General features: G+C 40.7%; 1 protein-coding gene across 1 annotated transcript in view; it reads right to left on the minus strand.

The window, feature by feature from the left end:
* ddx10 (DEAD (Asp-Glu-Ala-Asp) box polypeptide 10) overlaps positions 1-24,102 on the minus strand; it is a 306,011-nt gene that overhangs the window by 232,926 nt on the left and 48,983 nt on the right. The window contains exons 7-12 of the mRNA XM_067986115.1: positions 23,960-24,086; positions 22,156-22,318; positions 18,917-19,001; positions 8,276-8,377; positions 1,457-1,544; positions 464-552 (exon numbers count right to left, since the gene is read on the minus strand). Coding sequence (XP_067842216.1) covers positions 464-552; positions 1,457-1,544; positions 8,276-8,377; positions 18,917-19,001; positions 22,156-22,318; positions 23,960-24,086 — 654 coding nt within the window. The remainder of the gene's footprint in view (positions 1-463; positions 553-1,456; positions 1,545-8,275; positions 8,378-18,916; positions 19,002-22,155; positions 22,319-23,959; positions 24,087-24,102) is intronic.

Here is a 24,102-nt window from a genome sequence, read left to right on the forward strand (position 1 = left end):
CAATTTCTTCACTGGAAAGATAGGCGCATATTAAAAATCTAATTTCTTCTTAACCAAACAGGAGGTATCAGGTTTATTATGCAGCATTACAAGCCATAGAGGAATATGGAGAATGATAGTGGGAAAAATGAACTTAAATGACTAGACTAAAATGACAGCACAAATCATACTAATTGTAACCAAGATTTGACCTCTGTTGATCTTGTACATAAAATCACATTGCAGAAAAATGGCATTTATATTTAAATTGTGTTCATGAAAAAGATCAATCTGTAAGTGAAATTTTAAATTTTTGACAAATTCATATTTGTCCATGCTATAGCTGATCTGGAGCACATGATGTTGCCACTTATTGCTGAAAGTGGCCACGTATTTTTTTTAAGATAGGTAAAGGTATCCCTCACTGCTGCTATGAGCTCACCTGTCTTCAACACCATCACCCCCCCAATAAAATGTTACTTACAAAGCATATTCCTTTAATGGTATTGTGAAAACATCAAAAACATCTTTGTTCTTCATGAGATAGACTGAACGCACATAGGACACAAAGCACTGCAATAAAACGAAGCTTTAATGTACATTTCATACATTATAAACAAACAATCTCAAAGAAACAATTTATTTAGTTATTGTTATTCCGTTCAACAATGGATATCTCAAACTTCAACGTGTCGAAAGGGTGGTGTGCAGGTCAACACTTGGAAAAGAACTGGCAAATCAGATAATTTTTCCACCTTGGGAGTCTTACACAATGCAGCTGCTTTTTTCAGCAATGCTACTTAATGTTACAAGGTCCCAATTAAAACCAAAGAGCTGAGAGAATAGGTCCCCATGCCAAGTCCCTTTGAGGGCCAAGGTTGTGGGAACACCCTCAACAAAAGGAGTCCCATCCCTGCCTCCTCCTACTATAATGGCCAAGTTTGGGGCAGACTGAGGTTCTGGCCCCAACAGGCCTTCGTGGCAACCCTAGGCGCCGGGTCCTAGGAGACCTAGTGTCCAGTCCTTCCGACATAGTCTCGCCAAAGCTATGGTACGAGTATTCTGGAAGGGCCACAAAATTTGGGACCCAAGGTCTTCAGGATAGCTTCTTCTTCCATTTGGTCTTCATTTTAGGAAAATTAAACAAATCAAATAAATTACAGTATTAATCAGATTAAATTCACTGTTGTTCAAAGTCACTGAACAAATCTGATCACAAAAAGACTAGCTTAATAAAACTAACACCACCACTGCAATGATAATTGCACAAGTTGATTACACAATTTTCAAATTTCCATTACAATCTTCTCCTATTTTTCAACATGAACAGCTGTGCCAATCTCTACCAAGTATCTTTGTGATTACATAGTTCCTGAAGCACTGTATTTATCAACTGCAGGGGAAACAAGTGACAATCCACACTACCCATATTGCTTTTGCACCAAATTAATCAAAAGTACCAAACTGGAAGACTCACCCGTTGCGCTCGTTCTTTCAGCTCCTGTTCTTGAGCTAAAAAGGCCTCCAGCTTGGTCTGCACATTTGTTAGTTTTCCTGGATTTATTCTGTTTAAAAAGATCAAAACAATTTTTTTTAACAAGAGGATTTTTAATTGCTAACAACCCATTAATCTTCAACAGAAATATGAAATGCTTCTAAAATAAGCAGATTTAAAAATCAATATATGGAGTCAAAAAGCAAAATTGCAGGCTAGATTTAAATTTTTGCAATTGGAGTAATCACCGACACAACAGTGAGAACAATTTAGAGCGCCATGGCACCAAATATAAATTCTTAGTCCGTTTTAGCTGCAAATACATGCTACTTTCTAAACATGAAAAGCATCAGCAACTTCCGGCATGCTGCCAAGCCACATTTCCTCAAACACCAAATTAAACTGAGGGAAACCAAAGACATTGCTTTCCGTCTCCACCAGATATTCTGCACCTTTGCCAATGATTCCATTCTCCATCTCTGACTATCCACTCAAGCTGCCTCAGACTGTGCATAACCACGAAGGTTTTATTTAACCCAGTGCTGTGTTTCAAACCTCATCCCATCTGTCACCAAAACTTTGCCTCACCCATCTTACTTCCACTGCCGCTAAAACCCAAAATCCATGATTTCTTTATCTTTGGACTCAACTTCGCCACTGCCCTCCTTGTCAGTGTCCTGATCTCCAAACTCTATAAAGTCCAACTTATTCAAAACTCTGCTGGCTGGATCCAGTTTTGCAGTAAGCTCATAACCTTACTGACCTGCAATGGTTTCCTATTCCCAACAGATCGAATACAAAATCCTTGTCCTTGTTTACAAATCCCTCTACAATCTTCTCTGGTCTCATGCACCCTCCCATGTTCACTAGTCCCGTGACTCTGGCCTCCTGTGCATTACTCCCTCCTTCTGCTCCACTTATATTGGCAGGATGTTCAGGCATCTCGGTTCGACTCTCTCCCTAAACCAGTCTGCCTCTCAACCTCACTGCTGTCTTTGAAACCTCTCAAACCTCTTTTCCGCCAAACTTTGTCACTTCTCCAAATCCTTCTAAAAGGTTTGCTATGCCCTGCATTTCTCCAGTGTGAAATGCTTTTCTACTTTAAAGACATGATATTAATATAAGTTGTTCTACTTCCAGTCTTGACAGTAACTGTTAGCATTGTCTAGTAGTGAAACACAGCAAATACAACACAAACAATAAATTCTTATATTTATATAGTGTCTATAGCAAAATGTCTCTAAAGCATTTCACACAATAAACTGCTGGCAAACACAAGCCCCAAAGTATCAGAAGGCCCCTGTAGAACCATTCCCAAGATTACATCTCTTCATTCTCTTCTCTCCCAATAGACAAAATGCTACTTCAGATTTCAAACTGCTGAAAACCATCTGTGTATATTATTTGTCAATTAGTTTTATCATGCCAATTGGCAAAGAATTTTCCAACGCTGCTTGTTAATTTACACACCAAATACCTGTGATAGACATGCTCTACTCAACATAAATATATATCACAAAAACAGACTCAATTGGAAAACATTTTTTCAAATTGTAAATGTAACAGTGAACAATGAACAAAGGAATGTTAGACCAAGGAGGTCACAGCTTGATTCCCAGTCTATATAGAATTGTGCTGCTTTTACATTGGTCTCATTTTAATTTAGATTCTGGGAGTCCAGCACCCATAACCCCGCTCTCGATGTTAACACTACTAAATCCAACTCCCTTATTCTGGCTGTTGACTCCAGGTGTATGTCTGTAACAATAAGGGAGCCAGATTTAGTGTAAACACAGATAGCCAATTCATGAAAACCAGTTTCTCATAACCCAAATTAAAATGCCAATATGAAAACATTCGACAATCTCAACAGTGGTACATAGGAACACGAGTAGGTCATTCAGCCCCGGAGCCTGTTCCACCATTCAATTTGATCATGGTTGATCAGTACCTCGAATCAATTTACCCACCTTTATTCCCTTGATACCCTTACCCAGCAATAAATCTATCGATCTCAGTCTTGAAAATTTCAATTGACTCAGCATCCACAGCCTTTTGGGGGGCATACATCTAACTGCTTTCTAGACAGAGAGCAAGGGCAGGTCTGGCATCTCTCGTTGTGCGAGGCAACATTCTCAGCAATCACTATAGTCAAATTACCACTCATAACTGCTGGTCAAAAATCTAGAAGTTGTACTAAGATATGCAGTGTAAAACCATAAGAGATAGGAGCAGGAGCAGGAGTAGGCCATTCGGTCCCTCGAGCCTGCTCCGCCATTCAATGAGATTATGGCTGATCTGATTTTTACCTCAACTCCACTTTCACGCCCTTTCCCCATATCCTTTGACTCCCTTGCTGATCAAAAATTTGTCTAACTCAGCCTTGAATGTACTCAATGACTCAACCTCCACAGCTTTTTGAGGTAAAGAATTCCAAAGATTCACGACCCTCTGGGAGAAGAAATTCCTCCTCATTTCCGTCTTAAACAGGCGACCCCTTATTCTGAGACTATGCCCCCTAGTTTTAGATTCCTCCATGAGGGGTAACATCCTCTCAGCATCTACCCTATTGAGTCCCCTCAGAATCTTGTATGTTTCAATAAGATCTCCTCTCATTCTTCTAAACTCCAATGAGCATAGACCCAACCTTTCCTCAGAAGACAACCCTTCCATACCTGGAATCAACCTACTGAACCTTCTCTGAACTGCTTCCAATGCAAGTATCTCCTTCCTTAAATAAGGGCACCAGAACTATACGCAGTACTCCAGGTGCGGTCTCACCAGCACCCTGTACAGTTGTAGCATGACTTCCCTGCTTTTATACTCCATCCCCCTAGAAATAAAGGCCAATATTCCGTTTGCCTTCCGGATTACCTGCTGCACCTGTATGTTGACTTTTTGTGTTTCATGTACGAGGACACCCAGATCCCTCTGTTCCACAGCATTTTGTAGTATTTCTCCATTCAAATAATATTATGCTTTTTTATTTTTCCTCCCAAAGTGGATGACTTCACATTTTCCCACATTATATTCCATGTTCCTTCATCCAAGTCATTGATATATATTGTAAATAGTTGAGGCCCCAGCACTGAGCCCTGCGTCACCCCACTAGTTACAGATTGCCATTTTGAAAATGACCCTTTTATCCCCACTCTTTGTTTTCTGTTAGTTAGCCAATCCTCTATCCATGCCAGTATATTACCCCCAACACCATGAGCTCTTATCTTGTGCAGTAACCTTTTATGTGGCACCTTATTGAATGCCTTTTGGAAATCCAAATACCTTTTAGATATCCAACTTCTGGTTCCCCTTTATTCACCCTGCCCGTTACTTCCTCAAAGAACTCTAATAAATTTGTCAGACATGATTTCCCCTTCATAAAACCATGTTGACTCTCCTTGATTGTATTATGAGTCTCCAAATGTCCTGCTACTACTTCCTTAATAATGGAGTCTAGCATTTTACCAATGACGGATGTCAGGCTAACTGGTCTATAGTTACCCGCTTTCTGTGTCACTCCCTTCTTGAATAGGGCTGTTATGTTTGCGGTTTTCCAATCCGCTGGGATCTTTCCAGAATCTAGTGAATTCTGGAAGATTACAACCAATGCATCCACTATCTCTGTAGCCATTTCCTTTAAGACCCTCGGATGCAAGCCATCAGGTCCAGGGGACTTGTCAGCCTTTAAACCCTTTAGCTTACCTAGTACTTTTTCTCTAGTGATAGTGATTGTTTTTAGTTCCTCCCTCCGCTTTGCCCCTTGATTATCTGCAATTATTGGTATGTTATTAGTGTCTTCTACTGTAAAGACAGATTCAAAATATCTGTTCACTTCCTCTGCCATTTCCTTGTTTTCCATTATTATTTCCCCAGTTTCATCCTCTAAGGGACCAATGTTTACTTTAGCTACCCTCTTCCTTTTTATATACTTGTAGAAGCTTTTACTGTCAGTTTTTATATTTCTTGCTAGTTTACTCTCATAATTTATTTTCTCCCTCTTTATTATTCTTTTAGTCATCCTTTGCTGGTTTTTAAAGTTTTCCTAATCTTCAGGCTTACCAGTCATCTTTGCCATGTTATATGTTTTTTCTTTTAACCTGATACCATCCTTTACTTCCTTAGTTAGCCATGGTTGGTTCACCCTTTTTGTGGAGTCGCTCCTCCTCACAGGGATATATTTTTGTTGCGAGTCATAAAATATCTGTTTAAATATTTGCCACTGCTTATCCACCATCATACCATCTAATCTGTTTACCCAGTCCACTTTAACCAATTCCACCCTCATTCCTTTATAATTGCCCTTAAGTTTAATACAGTAGTTTCAGACCAAAGATCCTCGCTCTTATAAATTCTTGTCAGAATTCCAAACTTTGGTGAAAGGGTGCAATTTTCCACACTGAATGGTGGTAAATGTTAAGTAAATATACATGTGAAGTACATTTACCTGTATTGTGTGTAAGGAGTTTTCTCCTGAAATAATGCACGTGGCTAAATCGGTGTCGCCGTAGCCATGCTGACAGGCTAGTCAGCAATTTCTATTGGACAATATTGATGCAGGTTGTGAACAGCCCATATGCTTCAAGATCAGTTAGTTCTGTTGATTGCAATGGCAACTGCTATTTCATTCATCCAATAGAGGTTTGTCCCTGAGTCAGGAAGATCCAAATTGGCCTCAAAGCAGTACGGAGGGCTAGCTCCCAATGAAATTAATGGGATCACTGTGGAAAGTGCACAGGCCACTCTCATACCCTACATAAAGGAGAGAAATCCCAAAATAACAATTTTCCACGCAAAGAAAACCACAATATCAAAATGAGGGTCTCTGAATAAAGAAAGGGGAGGGAGGACAGTACTTTGTACATAAAAGTACACTCCTACTCTTTCGGCCACCTTTAAATTTTATTGAAATCTGGATTTTTGAAGAATATAGTCTAGCTATTAAGATCCCCATTTGTAAATGAATTTGGAGCAATATATGTGCCTTATACTGCCACAAATGCACTGTAAATACAGAAGACGCCAACATCTATAAAGCATACTCAGTACGTGAAGGCCCTGCTCAGAGCATTAACCGGTCTTTGTTTCAAATGCTGACTAATTCCCTGCTTTTTTCCAGCATTTTCTGTTCCTACAATTGCCAGCATGTGTTTTTTCTTTCACTGGCAGCACCTTCTGGCAGACTTTCAAACTACACCAAAGAAGCAACTAGTATATTGTGTTCATATGGGGAAAATCGAACAGCTTTGCAGCAGGTCAGAGAAAGAAAATACTGGATACCCAAGCACTTTTAAACTAGAAACTATAAACTTTCATCATTCCTCTGATTGCCATAACAGATGGTGGAGTTAAGTGCAATTCTCACACCTTCACCCTGAGAAAAGAAAACTAGGCTGCAATGTTGAATTGACAAGCTTTCGGAGATTTTCTCCGAAAGGAGAAAATCTCCGAAAGCTTGTGAATTTAAAATAAAATTGCTGGACTATAACTTGGTGTTGTAAAATTGTTTACAATTGTCAACCCCAGTCCATCACCGGCATCTCCACATCATGTTGAATTGATGCACTGGAATCTCCACTTTCAAAATAGAGATAAATCCACCCCCTGGCATGGTACTCAGCTATGCAGACCAGAAGGACCAAGTTTGATCCATGGCCTGTGCCGAGATAGCCGATCTTAGCCGGAGCAGTAAGCAGCCACGGTTGATGTTTTGGGTGGGACCCTATCACCAGGTGGTGCTGGTGTTCTCTGTAACACTAATTCTTGCACGGACAGAAAATATTAGTGGTAATGCAGTGACCTCCTTTGGAAATTGTGCACATCAACATCTGATGCAGACAGGACGAGGTTTAGCTGTGATGCCCTCCACTCAAATAGCCTGGCAACACTCACAATCTAGATTTACTTGTGAAGAATAGGTATTTAGGCCCATGAAACCATACGTCAGAAAAATCCAATGCTAAAAAAGAGATACTGAAAAAAGGAAATAATACAGAATATTAGCAGCCTCATGCATACTGTGTTACTGGGCTGTCCCACCTTATTTTAGAAATATCTCACTGCATTCTCCACCTGCTAAACTTCCTCCTTCAACCAGGATGGAACCAGCAGAATAGAAAACTTCTCCAGGTCAACCTTTAGCACCACTCCATCTCAGGAAATGTGCTTCAACATGGTGAAACTGGTGTTTAAACTTCAGCAAACCTACTAAGTAACAAACACTGCTCAGATTTTACATTCCTATTGAAAACATACAAATCAGTTCTATGCCAGACTGCATGCATTAAACTCAGAGCTAATTTTAAGATGCAGGTTTTATTCTGCACATCAGGGTACGTGAATTCGTAACAAAATAGATGGTGAATAAAGAACTTATCAAAATTTGTAGTTTGAATGTAAATGACACTTTCATGACTTAATGAAATCACACCTGGAAGACACTTTGTTCACGAACACATTTAAATTCCTGAGCCCACAGATAGCCTTTTCTTACAAACAAGAATTGCTGCCCCGTGATGCACAAACACAAATCAGCAAAACTAAAATAAAATTTTTATCCTGATCTTAAAAACAAAGCATGTTATAACCCAAACTTATAGGTGTACACAATTCACCAGCAACTATCCATTATTGAAACTTTAAAAAATAAAAGGAAGGTTGCATCAAGTGCATTGCTTTGAACTTGTGAAACTTCCATTTTAGGCAATGTAAACAATTTTTACAACATTTTCTTAGCCAGTACAATATACAAGTAGAAACACAATCACACTTTAATTCTGGATGTTACTTTGATAAAATTATTACTTTATTTTGTTGATAGGGACTTTTTTCTCCTCCAGCTGTTTCACCATGGCTTTCTCTTCAGATGGAAGTAGTACCAATAATGCTTCACCACCTTCCTTGTACCTATAAAAGTATACATTATTTTTAAATACCAATCTATACTAAAATTCACATCAATTGAATATCAGAACTCTTGAATTGCAATGCCCAATCAGATTTGTTTCCTCCTCTTCCTTCATCCCAACTGTATACAAGTAAAAAGACTTGCATTTATAAAGCACAGCATCATGTCTAACAAACATCTCAAAGCACTTCACAAAAATTACATGTGTTTCAACCTAGCCAGTGGCCAATTACATAAACAGAACAATCAAAATACTGCAGATGCTGGAAATCTGAACTAAAAACAGAAAATGCTGGAAATACTCAGCAAGTCAGGCAAGCATCTGTGGAGAAAGAAACAGAGTTAATGTTTCAGGTTGAGACATTTCATCAAAACTGGAAGAAATTTGAAGATGAACCTAGGGCAAAGGGCACAGGTGAATGGCACAAATTATTTTTGACATCAGTCTGCACTACAAAAACTTAAATATTTTCAACTGGATGGCACAACTATATTATAGCCACTTCATACAGAATAATGGATATTTGGACATTCCAAGGCTGTAAACTAATTGAGGGGTTCAGACAATTTGTACAGCACTTCAGTGGTTTACAAGTTATGTGGTTAGATTATAGCCTTAAATCACTCCACTATTCTTCATTCTATATCAAATCTTTAAAAATTGCACACATAATTTAATATTTTATAAAAACGTTTGGATGCCATACAGTTGTTAGTGCAATGGTAGACGTTATTCACTCCTTTATGATGCCACTATTACAGGTTTAGATAATAAGGAAATGCCATACATGTTCTAGATTTCAACCCCATCTGTTGCAGGTTCTTGTGTTGGTCAAGTGATCTTAAACGTGCATGCGCACAAACAACAGACACTTGCAAAAATCCCAAAGAATGTTCACAGAAAAGGCATTCATATATTCTTAGCACATTCAAAAGAAATGTGCAATTGATGATGTCCACAAAGTATGCTTAAGTAAATCATATTTACAATCACAGAAATATCAATGATGGAAGAGAAAATTTAAATCGCAGCTTATCTATAAAAACCAGCACAAGAGAGGGCTTCTCTTCATTCGCAAAGAGATGAAGCATTGAAGTCATTAGCAGAGCTCCAACTGCTAATCTAGCCAAAGACCAGCAAAACTCCTGCAAATGTTGGCAAGAGAATTCAGATGGCACTTGAAGCTTTACTGATAGAACTTCTAGACTGCCCAGAGCTATCCTAATTATTCATGAGCTTCTCCCTTTTCAATTTCTGAGTCACATGCTTAAACTTTAAATAATCCTTGTCAATTTTTTTTAAAACATACAATTATAAATGGGAGAAGTATCCTCAAAACATTTTCATTAAATACAATGAAAATGCTGCAGCCAAGTTTAATCTCTGGCAGCACATTCATGCTACAAGTTTAGCATCAGTGCAAAGCTGCTTTGGCTTCACAACGACCCTAAACTTGAACTGCAACGCAGGTGTCAAGACCCAAACTGATTCTGAAGCACCCCAATGCCAAAAAAATCCCTGACTCTGGATACAGGCTGCATTTGCACTATAATTAGTGTTAGTGTAAAGTAAAACCACTTCACTCCTATGCTTCAGTTACAGTTTAACTGGACCCATTACACAGGGCATACCCACACAAACATTGGACATCTTTTCAGTCAAATATATTCTGACCCTTATCTATGTGGACTTGACCAAAAAAACAAACTTTTTTGTTGAAATCGCTCTTCAGTTGGATCCAATTTTGTCCTGTCCTCCCTTCCCCAAGAGTCATACATTACTAGTATTTATTGAATATACATAAAGATTACCTCAACACAAGTGGTATTTTTACCAAGCAATTCCCTTCCCAATGCTCCCATATCCCACCACCCCAATGCTGCCACACCAAAAGTCCATCCTTCACCAGTGACACACCAAGCAACCCCTTCCCAGTGCTCCCACACCCTGAAGCCACCTCCTGGCTACTGCACCTAATGACCCTCCTCCTCAGTCTTCCCCAACCACACGGGGCCTTCATTCCTCCCAGATCCCACCATCCCGCCTTCCAATACTATAAAGACACATTTCCTTTCCCCTCGCACTACCCTGTGCTGTTACAAACCGTACATAGAGTCTATCTCCTATTTATCTCATTTCCATGCAAACAACAATGGTGGAATTCCACGCTGAAAGTACAACACTTCCACAAAACTATGCAATAAAAACACAATTCCACTTAGTGAATCACCAGAAATTAGTTATGATACTTGCAACACTATATCCTCCAACTCACAGTTAGAAACTATAAAATTAGTTGATGTGCTCCACCAATGACGCAGTGGTGAAACACCACACATTATTGTTGCCACTAAGGCCCTATGGTTGATACCCTGACTGCGCTGAGTTAGCTAATGTCAGCAAGGGTACAATTGGCCTCAGCACCCCTGGGCTAAGAAGAGAGAAGGAAAATGGGAAAGGTTTCTGCTCCACGCCACCATCCAGTGACCCTTGCTCAAAAGTCCACACATCAAGACTGGGCAAGGATAGGATTGGGTTCAGCTATAATGCCTTCAAATAATCAAATAAACTGCTAACACTCATCGTCTAGGTGCCCCAAAAGGCAGCAAGCATCTGTGGAACTGTACTGAAGAAGAGTAAAAAAGAGGGGAAAAATTGGAGAACTAAAAGTAACAAAAAAAAAATCAATGATGTGATTCACTGTCCTTGCTACACAAAGGAGCAGCGGAGAGGGAGCAGCCCAGAGAAAGCACGGGAATCCCCCGCCTGCAGCCTGGTATAAAGGAGCAGCAGAACGGAAAGAGTAAGTTACTGATAAATATTTTGTTTTTTTGGTTAAGTGTATTGCTAGTTAGTGTTAAGTTAGTGTAAGTATTTAGTTTATTGGTTGTGTTGTTGGTGGTTAGTGTAAGTGGCTGCAGGGAAGTGGTTTAAACTAGGAACCTATAACTTGCTAATACTTATTAAATTAATAACTTAAACTAGATAAATAAATTAGTTTTTAAAAAATCTAAAAATATAGCAAGTGAAGTAATTACATAAAGGCTTTAGAAATAAAATAAGGTTAGATAGAGATAGCAGTGCAGGGGGTGTGCCGTAACTGCAGCATGTGGGAGTTTGTGGAGAGCAGCATTATCCCAAGCAAACACATCTGCAAGTGTCTGCAACTCGAGGAACATCAGCTCAAGAGTTGTTGAGCTGGAGTCCAAGGTGCAGATATTGCAATGCATCAAGGAGGTGGGAGAGATACCTGGACACTTTGACCCAGGAGGCAGTCACACCCCTTAGGTTAGGTAGTAGTTTAGATTTGGTTAGTGTTCAGGGACAGGAGGGTGTGACTGCGAGTCAGGCGGTAAGGGGACCCCAGGTGCAGTAGTGGAGGAGCCTCAGCCTTTGCCCTTGGCCAACAGGTATGAAGTACTTGCTACTTGTGTGGATGAGAACGAAGACTGCAGGGAGGATGGGCAAACTGACCACGGCACCATGGTACATTCAAGTGGGGGGAGCGAAAATGAATGTGGTAGCAGTAGGTGATAGTATAGTCAGTGGGATAGATACTGCTCTCTACAGCCACGACCAGTAGTACCAATGGCTGTGTTATCTACCCAGTGGCAGGACATCTCCTCACGGCTGGAGAAGAACTTGGAGAAGGGTGGGGGAGGGGAGAGAGAGAGATAGTTGTCGTGGTCTTTGTAGGAACCAACAATATAGGTAGAACTAGGAATGAGGTTCTGCTGAGAGAGTTTGAGGAGCTAGGGTCCAAATTAAAAAGAACCTCAACAAGCTAACAATCTCTGGATTACTACCTGAACAACGTGCAAATTGGCATAGGGACAAACAGATTAGATTGTTAAATGCGTGTCTGAAAGAGTGGTGTGGGGAGCAGGGGTTTCAATTCATGGGGCACTGGCACCAGTACTGGGGAAAGAGGGAGCTATTACGTTGGGACAGGCTCCACTTAAACCGGGCTGGGATCAGTGTCCTGGCAAATCAAATATCGAGGGCAACAGGTAAGGATTTAAAGAATTTATAATTCTAAAGAGAAAAGTCAAGGCTATAGAGCAGAGTAGCGATTTAGGTAAAAACAAGCAGAATGTGTCAGGAAAAGACAGAGATTTTAACAAAGGCAAGGGGGCATTAGTGACTAAGGTCAAATTAGGGAAAAATAGTAAAAACTTAAAATTAAAGGGGCGAAATCTGAGTGCACAAAGCATTCGTAGCAAGATAGATGAATTAATGGCACAAAGAGATAAATGGGTTTGATCTAGTAGTCATTACTGAGACGTTGTTACAGGGTGACCAAGTTTGGGAACTAAATATTCCAGGGTATTTGACTTTTAAAATAAAAAAAGTAAAATGGAAAAAGTGGGGGTGGGGCGGCGGCAGGTAGCCCTGATAATAAAGGATGATATAAAGACAGTAGTGAGAAAGGATCTTAGCTCAGAAAATCAGGATGTAGAATCAGTATGGGTGGAACTAAGAAATAACACGGGCAGAAAACACTGGTGGGAGTAGTTTATAGGCCCCCTAACAGTAGTTATAGTGTTGGACAGAGTATAAGTCAGAAATTAGAGGAGCATGTAACAAGGGTAATGCAATAATCATGAGGGTCTTTAATCTTCATATAGACTAGGCTAACCAAATTGACGAAAGTAATTTGGAGGACGAGTTCATGGAATGCATTCGAGATAGTTTCCTAGAACAATATGTCGAGGAACAACTAGGGAACAGGCTATTTTAGATCCAGTATTGTGTAATGAAACAGGGTTAACTAGTAATCTTATAGTTAAGGATCCTCTGGGGAGGAATGATCATAATATGATAGAATTTCATATTGAGTTTGTGAATGATGTAGTTAAATCCGAAGCTAGGATCTTAAATTGAAACAGCCAAATAGATATCATAAGTAGGTATGAGGGGCAAGTTGGCTAAGGTAGACTGGGAAATTAGATTAAAAGATATGACGGTCGATAAGCAATAGCGAACATTTAAAGAAATAATTCGTAATTCTCACGCAAGTACATTCCCTTGAGGAATAAAAACTCCACAGGAAAAGTGATACAACTGTGGCTAGCTAGAGAAGTTAAGCATAGTATTAGATTAAAAGAAGATGCTTGCAATGTTGCCAAAAAGAGTAGTAAGCCTGAGGATTGGGAGGGTGTTAAAATCAGCAAGGATGGCCAAGAAATTGATAGAGGAAGAAAACTGAATATGAGCGTGAACTAGCATGAAATATGAAAACCGATTGTAAGAGCTACGAGGGAGCATAGTTTCAGGATAAGCCGTCGGCCATTTAAGGCTGAAATGAGGAGGAACTTCTTCGCTCAGAAGATTGTGAATCTTTGGAATTCTCTACTCCAGGAGGGGTGTGGATGCAGAATTGTTGAGTATATTCAAGGCTGAGACACAGATTTTTGGACTTTAGGGGAATCAAGGGATATGGGGATCAGGTGGGAAAATGGAGTTGAGGTCGAAGATCAGCCATGATCTTATTGAATGGTGGAGCAGGCTCGAGGGGCCATTTGGCCTACTCTTGCTCCTATTTATGTTCTTATGTTCCTACAAGGGAAGAGATCAGAGAAAGTAAACGTGGGTCCTTTAGAGGCAGAGGCAGGAGAAATTATAATGGGGAATATGGAAATGGCAGAGACGTTAAACAAATATTTTGTATCGGTCTTGACTGAAGACGACACAAAAAATATACCAGAAAGAGTGTGGAACCAAGGGTCTAATGAGAGTGAGGAACTTAAAATAATTAAGGTTAGTAAAGAAAAAGAACTGGAGAAATTAATGGGACGAAAAGCCAACAAATCACCTGGACCTGATGGCCTACATCCTAGGGTTTTAAAAGAGGTGGCTGCAGAGATTGTGGATGCATTGGTTTTGATCTTCCAGAATTCCCTAGATTCTAGAACGGTCCCCATGGATGTAACCTCGCTATTCAAGAAAGGAAGCAAGAGAGAAAACAGGGAACTATAGGCCAGTTAGCCTGACATCAGTAGTAGGGTAAAGAGAATCATAGAAAGGTTACAGCACAGAAGGTGACCATTCGGCCCATCGAGTCCCCCCGGCTTTATGCAAGACCAATCCAGCAAGTCCCACTCCCCCGCCCTTTCCCTGTTGCCCAGCAAATTTTTTCCTTACAAGTACTTATCCAGTTCCCTTTTGAAGGCCGTGATTGAATCTGCCTCCACCACCCCCTCGGGCAGTGCATTCCAGATCCTAACCACTCGCTGTGTAAAAAAGTTTTTCCTCATGTCACCTTTGGTTCTTTTGCCAATCACCTTAAATCTATGTCCTCTGATCCTTGACCCCCTCCGCCAATGGTAACAGTTTCTCTCTATCTACTATGTCTAGACCCTTCATGATTTTGAATACTTCTATCAAATCTCCTCGCAACAGTCTCTGTTCCAAGGAGAACAACCCCAGCTTCTCCAGTCTATCCACGTAACTAAAGTCCCCCATCCTTGGAATCACTCCAGTAAATCTCTTCTGCCCCCTATCTAAGGCCTTCACTATGCTAAAATCTATTATTAAGGACGTAGTAACAGGGCATTTAGAAAATCATAATATGATTAGGCAGAGTCAACACGGTTTTATGAAGGAGAAATTGTAATTGACAAATCTATTAGAATTTTTTCAGGACATAACTAGCAGGGTAGATGAGGGGAACCAGTGGATGTAGTATATTTGGATTTTCAAAAGGCATTCAATATGGTGCCATAACAAGAGGTTGTTACACAAGATTAGGGCTCTTGGGATTGGGGATAATATAGTAGCATGGAATGAGGATTGGTTAGCAGACAGAAAACAGAGTAGGAATAAACAGGTCATTTTCGGGTTGGTAGATTGTAACTAGTGGGCTGCCGCAAGGATCAGTGCTTGGGCCTCAGCTGTTTATAATATACAATGACTTAGGTGAGGGGACCGAGTATAATGTATCCAAATTTGTTGATGATACAAAGCTAGGTGGCAAAATAAGCTGTGAGGAGGAGACAAAGAGGCTGCAGGGGGATATAGACAGGTTAAGTGAGTGGGTGAGAGGTGGCAGATGGAGTGAAACATGGGGAAATGTGAAATTATCCACACTGATAGGAAGACTAGAAAAGCAGAATATTTTAGAAAAGGTGACAGACTAAGAAATGTTGGTATTCAGAGGGATTTGGGTGTCCTTGTACACAAATCACAGAAAGTTAACATGCAGGAACAGCAAGCAATTTCTAATATAGAGTCACTAGACTGCTATTTTTCCTTCACAAAATATTATCCATTAATACATATCTTTAACTTTTTTTTAAATTTGAAATTTTTTTTTAAAAACACATTACAATTTACTACATATTATAACAGCTCTTTTGTTTTATCAAAATACAATCTCCTAAAGATTCATTTTGAACCTCGCACAAATGGTACACCACAGATGCTTGGACTATAACTCATGCAATTGACTGAGGTGGGGAAGGAAGAAATCTTTCCACTACTTGTGGAAAAGATAAACCTGAAAAAATGTTGTGCCCGAGTAAATTACACAGTTGAGAAAACACACCGTCATGAATAATTCCTAATGCATCAAAAAATGTTACACTTCATGCCTTTGCTAGGTTTAATTCTCTGCATTTTTGAAAATGCACATCACCACAGTAACTAAATGGAAATCGAATAGGATGAGATTTAACAGCAATAATACAGGGCAGAACAGAATCAACCAACCTGCTATAGAATTTATATACAGGGAGTAATGATAGATTACATAACTGCAGAAACAAATCTCATCTGACAATCTGCAATTCAATTATTTACATACATAGAATTCATTTCGGACCAATTCACAGCTATTTCTGAATAGGAGACTACCATTTTTGACCGCATATCCAAACTATCAGTGGTGAAGTGTAACTGTGACATTTTTATATACTGACATTGAATACTTCCCCACTCCCTTTAACATTCCTAGAAAATTAATAAGCTAGCAGACAGTCATCGCAATGCAGTAGCAACTGCACACTGTGATACCCGACACAAAGGATTCTCTCAACATGCAAGCTACATCAATTTAGTGCCAGCCACTTTCTTCTCACACTTGCTGCACAACTTCGAGTTGGTTCTTATCCAAGAGATATACTAATGTAATAAAAGCCGAAAATGCTGGAAAAGCTCAGCAAGTGAGGCAGCATCTGCGGAGAAAGAAACAGAGTTAATGTTTCAGGTCGAAGACCTTTTGTCAGAACTGGAAGATGTTAGAGTTAAAAGCTTTTAAGCAAGTACAGAACTAGGGAAAGGGGGGCAAGGGGAGGGGCAGAAAGAACTGTCTGGTCTGTGATAGGGTAGAGGGAACCATGATAGGGTCCCTCTTATCGTCACCTTCCACCCACCAACCTCCACATTCAACGTATCATCCTTCGCCATTTCCGCCACCTCCAGAGATATCCCACACCAAACACATCTTCCCCTCCCCTTCCCTTTCAGCATTCTAAGAGGCTGCTCCCTCCGCAACACCCTGGTCCACTCTGCCATCACCCCCAACACCTGCCCTCCTCCCCACGGCACCTTCCCATGCAAGCACAGGAGATGCAACACCTTGCCCCTTCACTTCCTCCGTTCCCACCGTCCAGGGCCCCAAACACTCCTTCTAGGTCAAACAGCAGTTTACTTGTACTTCTTTCAATTTAGTATACAGTATTCGTTGCTCACAATGCTGTCGCCTCTACATTGGGGAGACCAAACACAGATTGGGTGATCGCTTTGCTGAACAGCTCCGCTCTGTCCGCAAGAGTGACCCTGACTGGCCGGTCGCTTGCCATTTTAATTCCCTGTACCACTCCCACTCTAACCTCCCTGTCCTCGGCCTCTTACGTTGAGCTTCATTGGAACAGTGTAAGCTCGAGGAACAACACCTCATCTTTCTCTTAGGCACTTTACAACCTTCCGGACTCAACACTGATTTCAATAACTTCAGATCATAACCACTGCTCCCATTTTTTCAGACAGCTAGTGGTCTTGATTGTTTTACTGTTGCCATTTGCAGCTAATCTAGACCGATTTTCTGTCTCTTACCTTGTCCCATTACCATCCTGCTTACCTTGCACCATCATCCCTTTTGTCATTTAATCAATCTTGCCCTCCACAGACCTTCCCTTTTGTTCTTTCCTCCCCTCCATCTGCCCCTTTCCCTGGCTCTGTACTGCTTAAAAACTTTTAACATCTTCCAGTTCTGACGAAAGGTCTTCAACCTGAAACATTAACTCAGTTGCTTTCTCCATTTGCTGAGCTTTTCCAGCATTTTCTGTTTTTATTTCAGATTTCCAGCATCTGCAGTATTGTGCTTTTGATATACTAATGTAAACTTGTCTGCAGATCGAGCATCTGACAAAGGATTGCTGAGATCAGCTTTAAGCACAATGGAATCTAGATTAGCTCATTTGATCCCCACTTTAAAGTAATAAATTCTTATTATGACTTTTTTTAAGCGAGGTTTTACAACTGAGTGGCTTGCTAGGTCATTTCAGAGGCCAATTAAGAATCAACCACATCGCTGTGGGTCTGGAGTCACATATAAGCCAGACTGGGTAAGGACGGTAGGTTTCCTTCCCTAAAGGACATCAGTGAACCAGATGGGTTTTTACGACAATCGGTAATTTCATGGCCACCATTACTGGTACTAGTTTTTTTAATTCCAGATTTTATTTAATTAATTGAATCCCCAACTGCCATGACGGGATTTGAACTCATGACTCCAGATTATTAGTACAGGTCTCTGGATTACTAGTCCAGTAACATAACCACTATGCTACCGTTCTCATCCCGACTTGGAAATTTATCGCCATTCCTTCATCGTCGCTGGGTCAAAATCCTGGAACTCCCTTCCTAACAGCACTGTGGGAGAACCTTCACCTCACGGACTGCAGCGGTTCAAAAAGGCGGCTCACCACCACCTTCTCAAGGGCAATTAGGGATGGGCAATAAATGCTGGCCTCATCAGCAACATCCACATCCCAAGAACGAATAAAAACAAATAAAAATTCTGTCCTTACATTAAATCTCAAATTAATGATTGTAGACTTGTAACCCAATAATTAAATAAAATGTACCTGAATGCATTAAAAATTAGTACAGATCTGTTTAATTGAATTATATTAAAATCCTTATTTGTACATGGTAATGGGATTGGGAAAGCTTCTTAGTAAAAATTAACAAGTTTTTATATTTTATATTTTAGCAGGAAGTATTCAGCTAATACATCATTCATGCACTTGCATGCAAAATACACAGTACTCTGGTCCATTTTGCTACTTCCTGACACTACTACATAATGCAGGAAATTTGAACACCATTAAAATTATCATGGCAGAATTTGAAACTCCCATTTCAGCTAAAAGAAAATAATTTGCCTATCTGGAAAAAAATTGAAAATTTTATTTTTTTAAAGGATCATAAATTAACATGTTAATCTATAAGTTTCCAGTTAGTAACCCATATTAAAAGAATTCCCAAGAGAATTATAAGACATTTTGATATGCATGGCTGCACATCACAATACCTGGCTGTCCTCCCTGCTCTGTGAATGTAAGTATTAGCATCCTCTGGACAATCCAACTGAAGAACCCAATTCACTGCAGGGAAATCTGGAAAGTAAAGCATTGCCAAATTAAACACTCCAATAGTTCCTAATAAAAAAAATCTACATCTATTCTGTGCTTGGTCGATTATTTTTATTTTAATTATCTGCAGTGAAGCCACTATTTCAAAACTTAAAACATTCTCCAATGCAAATATATATATGGGAGATCGACATGTGCATGTACAAAGTTGAGAGGTGATTTAATTGAGGTGTTTAAAATGATAAAGGATTCGATAGGTTAGATACAGAGAAGCTATTTCCTCTGGTGGGAGAATCCAGAACAAGGGAGCACAATCTTAAAATTAGTGCTCGGTCATTTAGTAGTGAAATCAGGATACATGTTTCCACGCAAAAGGTAGTGGAAACCTGGAATTCTCCCCCCCCCAAAATGCTGTGGATGCTGGGACAATTGAAATTTTCAAGACTGAGACAGATTTTTTATTAGGTATGGGTATCAAAGGATGTGGATCAAAGGCAGGTAAATGGAGTTGAAATATAGATCAACCATGATCTAATTAAATGGTGGAACAGGCTCAAGGGGCTGAATAACCCACTCGTGTTCCTACCTTCCTATGGCAGGAGAAGCAACAATTGTGGACATGCACATGTACACACATAGCAAATCTTCTGCGGCATTGCCCATGTTCAGTCACAGGTTTTGTAATAAGTTATGCAAAGTTGTGTTATCAGAGACAACAATTTAGCAGCACTGGGGGCAACTCGGGGTCTCGAGCTCCAATAATACTTTGGGAGAGGGTGGTCCCGGGGCCTGAGAGCACTGGGAGGAGGGTCTCAGGTTCTAGGAATATTGAGACAGGTCCTGCGATCACCAGAAGAGGGGTTCTGAGTTGTAGGAACATTGGAGAGGGAGCTCCCAGTGTCAGAGATCATTGATGGCACTGGAAATGCACTCTACAAGTTTCTGAGCACAGTGTGCGCCCTGGGAGTGAGTCAGGCGCCAGGGCAACAAAAAGTCCTGGGGAATGGACGTCTTGGGTCCAGCCTGATTGGAGAGGGAGGTTCGGAACTCTGGCGGGAGGAGCAAAGTCTGACACAATTAATAGTTACTGGAATCTGACAGGGCCCAGCATCCTTACGAGGAAGGGGCAGGGAGGACGGAACCATAATTGATTTTAGCCCTTTTAAGACCAGTAGGTCCCGACCTCCCACCATGGTCCAACCAGTCAGCCTCCTCCCCCCTCCGATCAGTAGCACCTTTAAGGGTTGCAAATATTCAACATTTTCTTGGAGAACTTGCACACTTATTTTTGGATATTAATTCATGAAGTTCTGCTAAAAATCTAAATGTTGACTTCCGCAATAGCAAATTTATCCAGTAAATAGCTAAGCCGTACAGACCAGGAAGATCTCAGGGTTGATACCTCGACTGTGCTGAGTTAACTGATCTCAGCCAGGGCAATGATAAAGGAGGTTACTGTTAACCACAGTGACCCTGGGTAAATGAGAAAGTCAGCCAGGAATACTGATTTTGACAGGTATACAGCAACCCCTACTGTAAGTGGTCATGTGTGGACACTGGGATGAGGACACAATCAGGTTTGGCTTTGACACCCCTGGCATTGCAAAAGCCAACTAACTCTATCAAGGCTCATACCTGAACAATAATCACTTGCATTTATATAGCACCTTTAATGTAGTAAAACGTCCCAATGCGCTTCACAGGAGCGTTATCAAACAAAATTTCATACCGAGCCACATAAGGAGGTATTAGGACAGATGACCAAAAGCTTGGTCAAAGAAGTAGGTTTTAAGGAGCGTCTTAAATGAGGAGAGAGAGGTAGAGAGGCGGAGAGGTTTAGGGAGGGAATTCCAGAGCTTAGAGCCTAGGCAACTGAAGGGACGGCCGCCAACGGTGGAGCGATTAAAATCGGGGATTCGCAAGAGGCAAGAATTGGAGAAGCGCAGAGATCTCGGAGGGTTGTAGGGCTTGAGGAGGTTACAGAGATAGGGAGGGACGAAGCCATGTAGGGATTTGAAAACAAGGATGAGAATTTTAAAAATCGAGGCATTCCTGGACCGGGAGCCAATGTAGGTGAGCGAGCACACAGGTGATGGGAGAACAGGGCTCGGTGCGAGTTAGGATACGGGCAGCAGAGTTTTGGATGAGTTCAAGTTTATGGAGGGTGGAAGATGGGAGGCCAGCCAGGAGAGCATTGGAATAGTCTAGTCTGGAGGTAACAAAGCCATGGATAAGGGTTTTTATTTTAAAAACAGCAGTGACTACAGCACATGGATCTGTACCCCGGTAAGGAGTCAACATCTTGGGGATGGAGCTGGAAGAAGATTTATGGGCTGGGGGAGGGTGGGAACTGAATGTTATATTACCTACTTTGAAATTAGTCATCATCCTTTAAATGCAGTTCATCCACCATCTACAAATGAATAGGGAGTCAACAAATTTGGTCTAATTAAGACTTCTTATTTGCCAGTTGACTATGTCCCATGATGTAATAACAGTCACAAATTCAACAACAAAATCACACAACCAAAAGCTTAGAAGAGAGGTTGGAAAGACAGTTTTGATTTAACTACTTTATACAGAAGGTGGCAAATATATGGAATGGACTGCCAAGCGAGGCAGAAAAGGTTGAGTGCATCAGCAAACTCAAGAAAAAGTACCTGCCAAAAACTGATATTAAGGGGTACGAGAAGTGCCGTGGGACATATTTCCTAGACACTGAACCCAGCCGGATGGACCTACAAAATCCTATGTCGTACAAAAAATTAAACAGGCTCACAGCACACATCCAAGCGTATAACCAAAACAAGCCAATCAAGAAATTTCATTCGAATCTAACCAAGCACTTCAAAAAGAATTTGAGGTGAAACATCGGTGTTTTAAAGATCAACTAACAGACATGAAAGCAGTTCATTCTGACTATCAAGGTGTGGCCAAGGAAGGTAGGGGAAGAGAAGAGAGAGCGAACACGAGAGAACATGTGTGCATGAGCCAGCGTGAACACAAGAGAAAAAAAGATTATTTGAGTGAATGACACATTCCTACAAGAGAGCAGATTTTAGGAATAATAGAGTTAGTTCTTCAAAAGCCAACAGGTAGGAAGAGAGAAACTTTAAAAAAAAAGCTTCAAATTGTCTTATACTTTTAACTATGGTATTCATCCCTGTAACCTACATACCAAGTCCTCGAGCAGCTATGTCCGTTGCAAATAGTACAGCAGCCTTTTTCCGGCAAAAATCATTGTAGACGTCAACTCGTTTCATCTGCTGTTGCTTGCCGTGAAGAGCTAGGATTGGGATACCAGGACGAAGACGGCAAAATACACGGAACAAATACTGAACCTAATGTACAGAAACAATATATGAAGGGTTCAATAAATCTTCAAACCTTCCAAGCACTACTTTAATAAAAAAATTAAATCTGCTTGTCCATTTTACCAATTTAAAGCTGCAGGTCCCATTTTTAAATTTTCCATTTCAAGAAAGCAGGAGTACTCATCCCGATCCCACATTTAAAGAACGCTGGCTGATATCCATGCCTTTGTTACCTCTAGACTTGACTATTCCAATGCTCCATAAACTTGAGCTCAACCAAAACTCTGCTGCCCGTATCCTAACTTGCACCCATCACCCGTGCTCGCTGATCTACACTGGCTCCTGGTCCGGGAACGCCTCGATTTTAAAATTCTCATCCTTGTTTTCAAATCCTTCCATGGCCTCGCCCCTCCCTAGCTCTGTAACCTCCTCCAGCCCTACAACCATCAGAGATTTCTGCACTCCCCCAATTCTGGCCTCTTGTGCATCCCCGGTTTTAATCGCTCCACCATTGGGAGCCATGCCTAGGCCCTAAGCTCTGGAATTCCCTCCCTAAATCCCTCTGCCTCTCTCTCCTCATTTAAGACGCTCCTTAGAACCTACCTCTTTGACTAAGCTTTTGGTCACCTGTCCTATTATCTCCTTATGTGGCTCGGTGTCAAATTTTGTTTTAAAACGCCCATGAAGCGCCTTGGGATATTTTACTACATAAACGCGAGTTGTTGTTGTTGTTGATAGTCAAACAATAGAGATGGCTAGTACCGTGTCCCAAAAATGGGCACGCCTGAATTTCTACCCCTATGTCTATAAAATCACATGCTTGCAATCAGTAGCATTGGTTCAAACCATCCGCCCAATGTGGTACAATTCACAGTCTTCAAAGATTCTAATGAATGTCTGTCTACCAAGAAGTAGTGAAACTGTTCCATTTTAATTAAAAAGTTAAAGCCACACAAAAATGCAATTTCCCAGCCACACAACATTCAAATCAAAGAAATACATAACCATGATCCTTACTCCTACAAAATTTAGAACAGCTGACAAACAGCTTTAAAAAGCTCAAAAACATACAGCTGTAAAACAGCCCTGATTAAAAGGCCCATGACCAAGGTGACTGCTACAATGAAACAGGATATAAGTTACATTTATTTTTATCATATTGGATTTTAGAATTTTAATTAGTGTTTTGGTATCACATGCCACAATTCAGCTTGTTTGTGAAAATTGAAACCCAATAGCCTCACGTATACATAATTGCCAACTGTCTGCTTTTAAAGCAGTCAGCCAGCTTTCCCAGTCTCTATTTAGCTATATATGCAGGGGCCTGGAAAACGGCTTATTTGGAGCTACTTAAATTCTCTGTGACTTAATCACTTCTGCGTTTCTGCTGTTTCATTTTTCCTTCTGGCCAAGGCTGCCAATCACTTTGGCTGGTAATGTGCGACAGCTCAGAACAGGCTTACAAGTCTACTCTGTAAGCTGCAAGTCTGATGGCTCCTTGTGTGTGCGTGGACACAAGAATGGCAGAGGGCTGCGCGCTGCTGATATTTCCTTAAGCCTGGTGACTGCTCGCAAAGAGGTTATCATAGTGAACCAATTCTCCCAGGTACTTCGGAACGGCATGCAGAAATACATATTTTTATTTTGATATCTAAATTAACCACCAACCTCCTTGCAGCTTGAAAAAAAGGCAATTATCTTCTTAGTCAGGTGATTCTTCACAAAGGAGTACAACATGTTCATTTTCTGGTGCAGCTCACAGACCACATAATTCTGTTCAAGTGTTCCGGGGGTGCTGAAATTGAAAATAC

The sequence above is a fragment of the Heptranchias perlo genome, chromosome 6, assembly GCF_035084215.1.
Source record: "Heptranchias perlo isolate sHepPer1 chromosome 6, sHepPer1.hap1, whole genome shotgun sequence".
In the NCBI taxonomy this organism is placed as follows: domain Eukaryota; kingdom Metazoa; phylum Chordata; class Chondrichthyes; order Hexanchiformes; family Hexanchidae; genus Heptranchias; species Heptranchias perlo.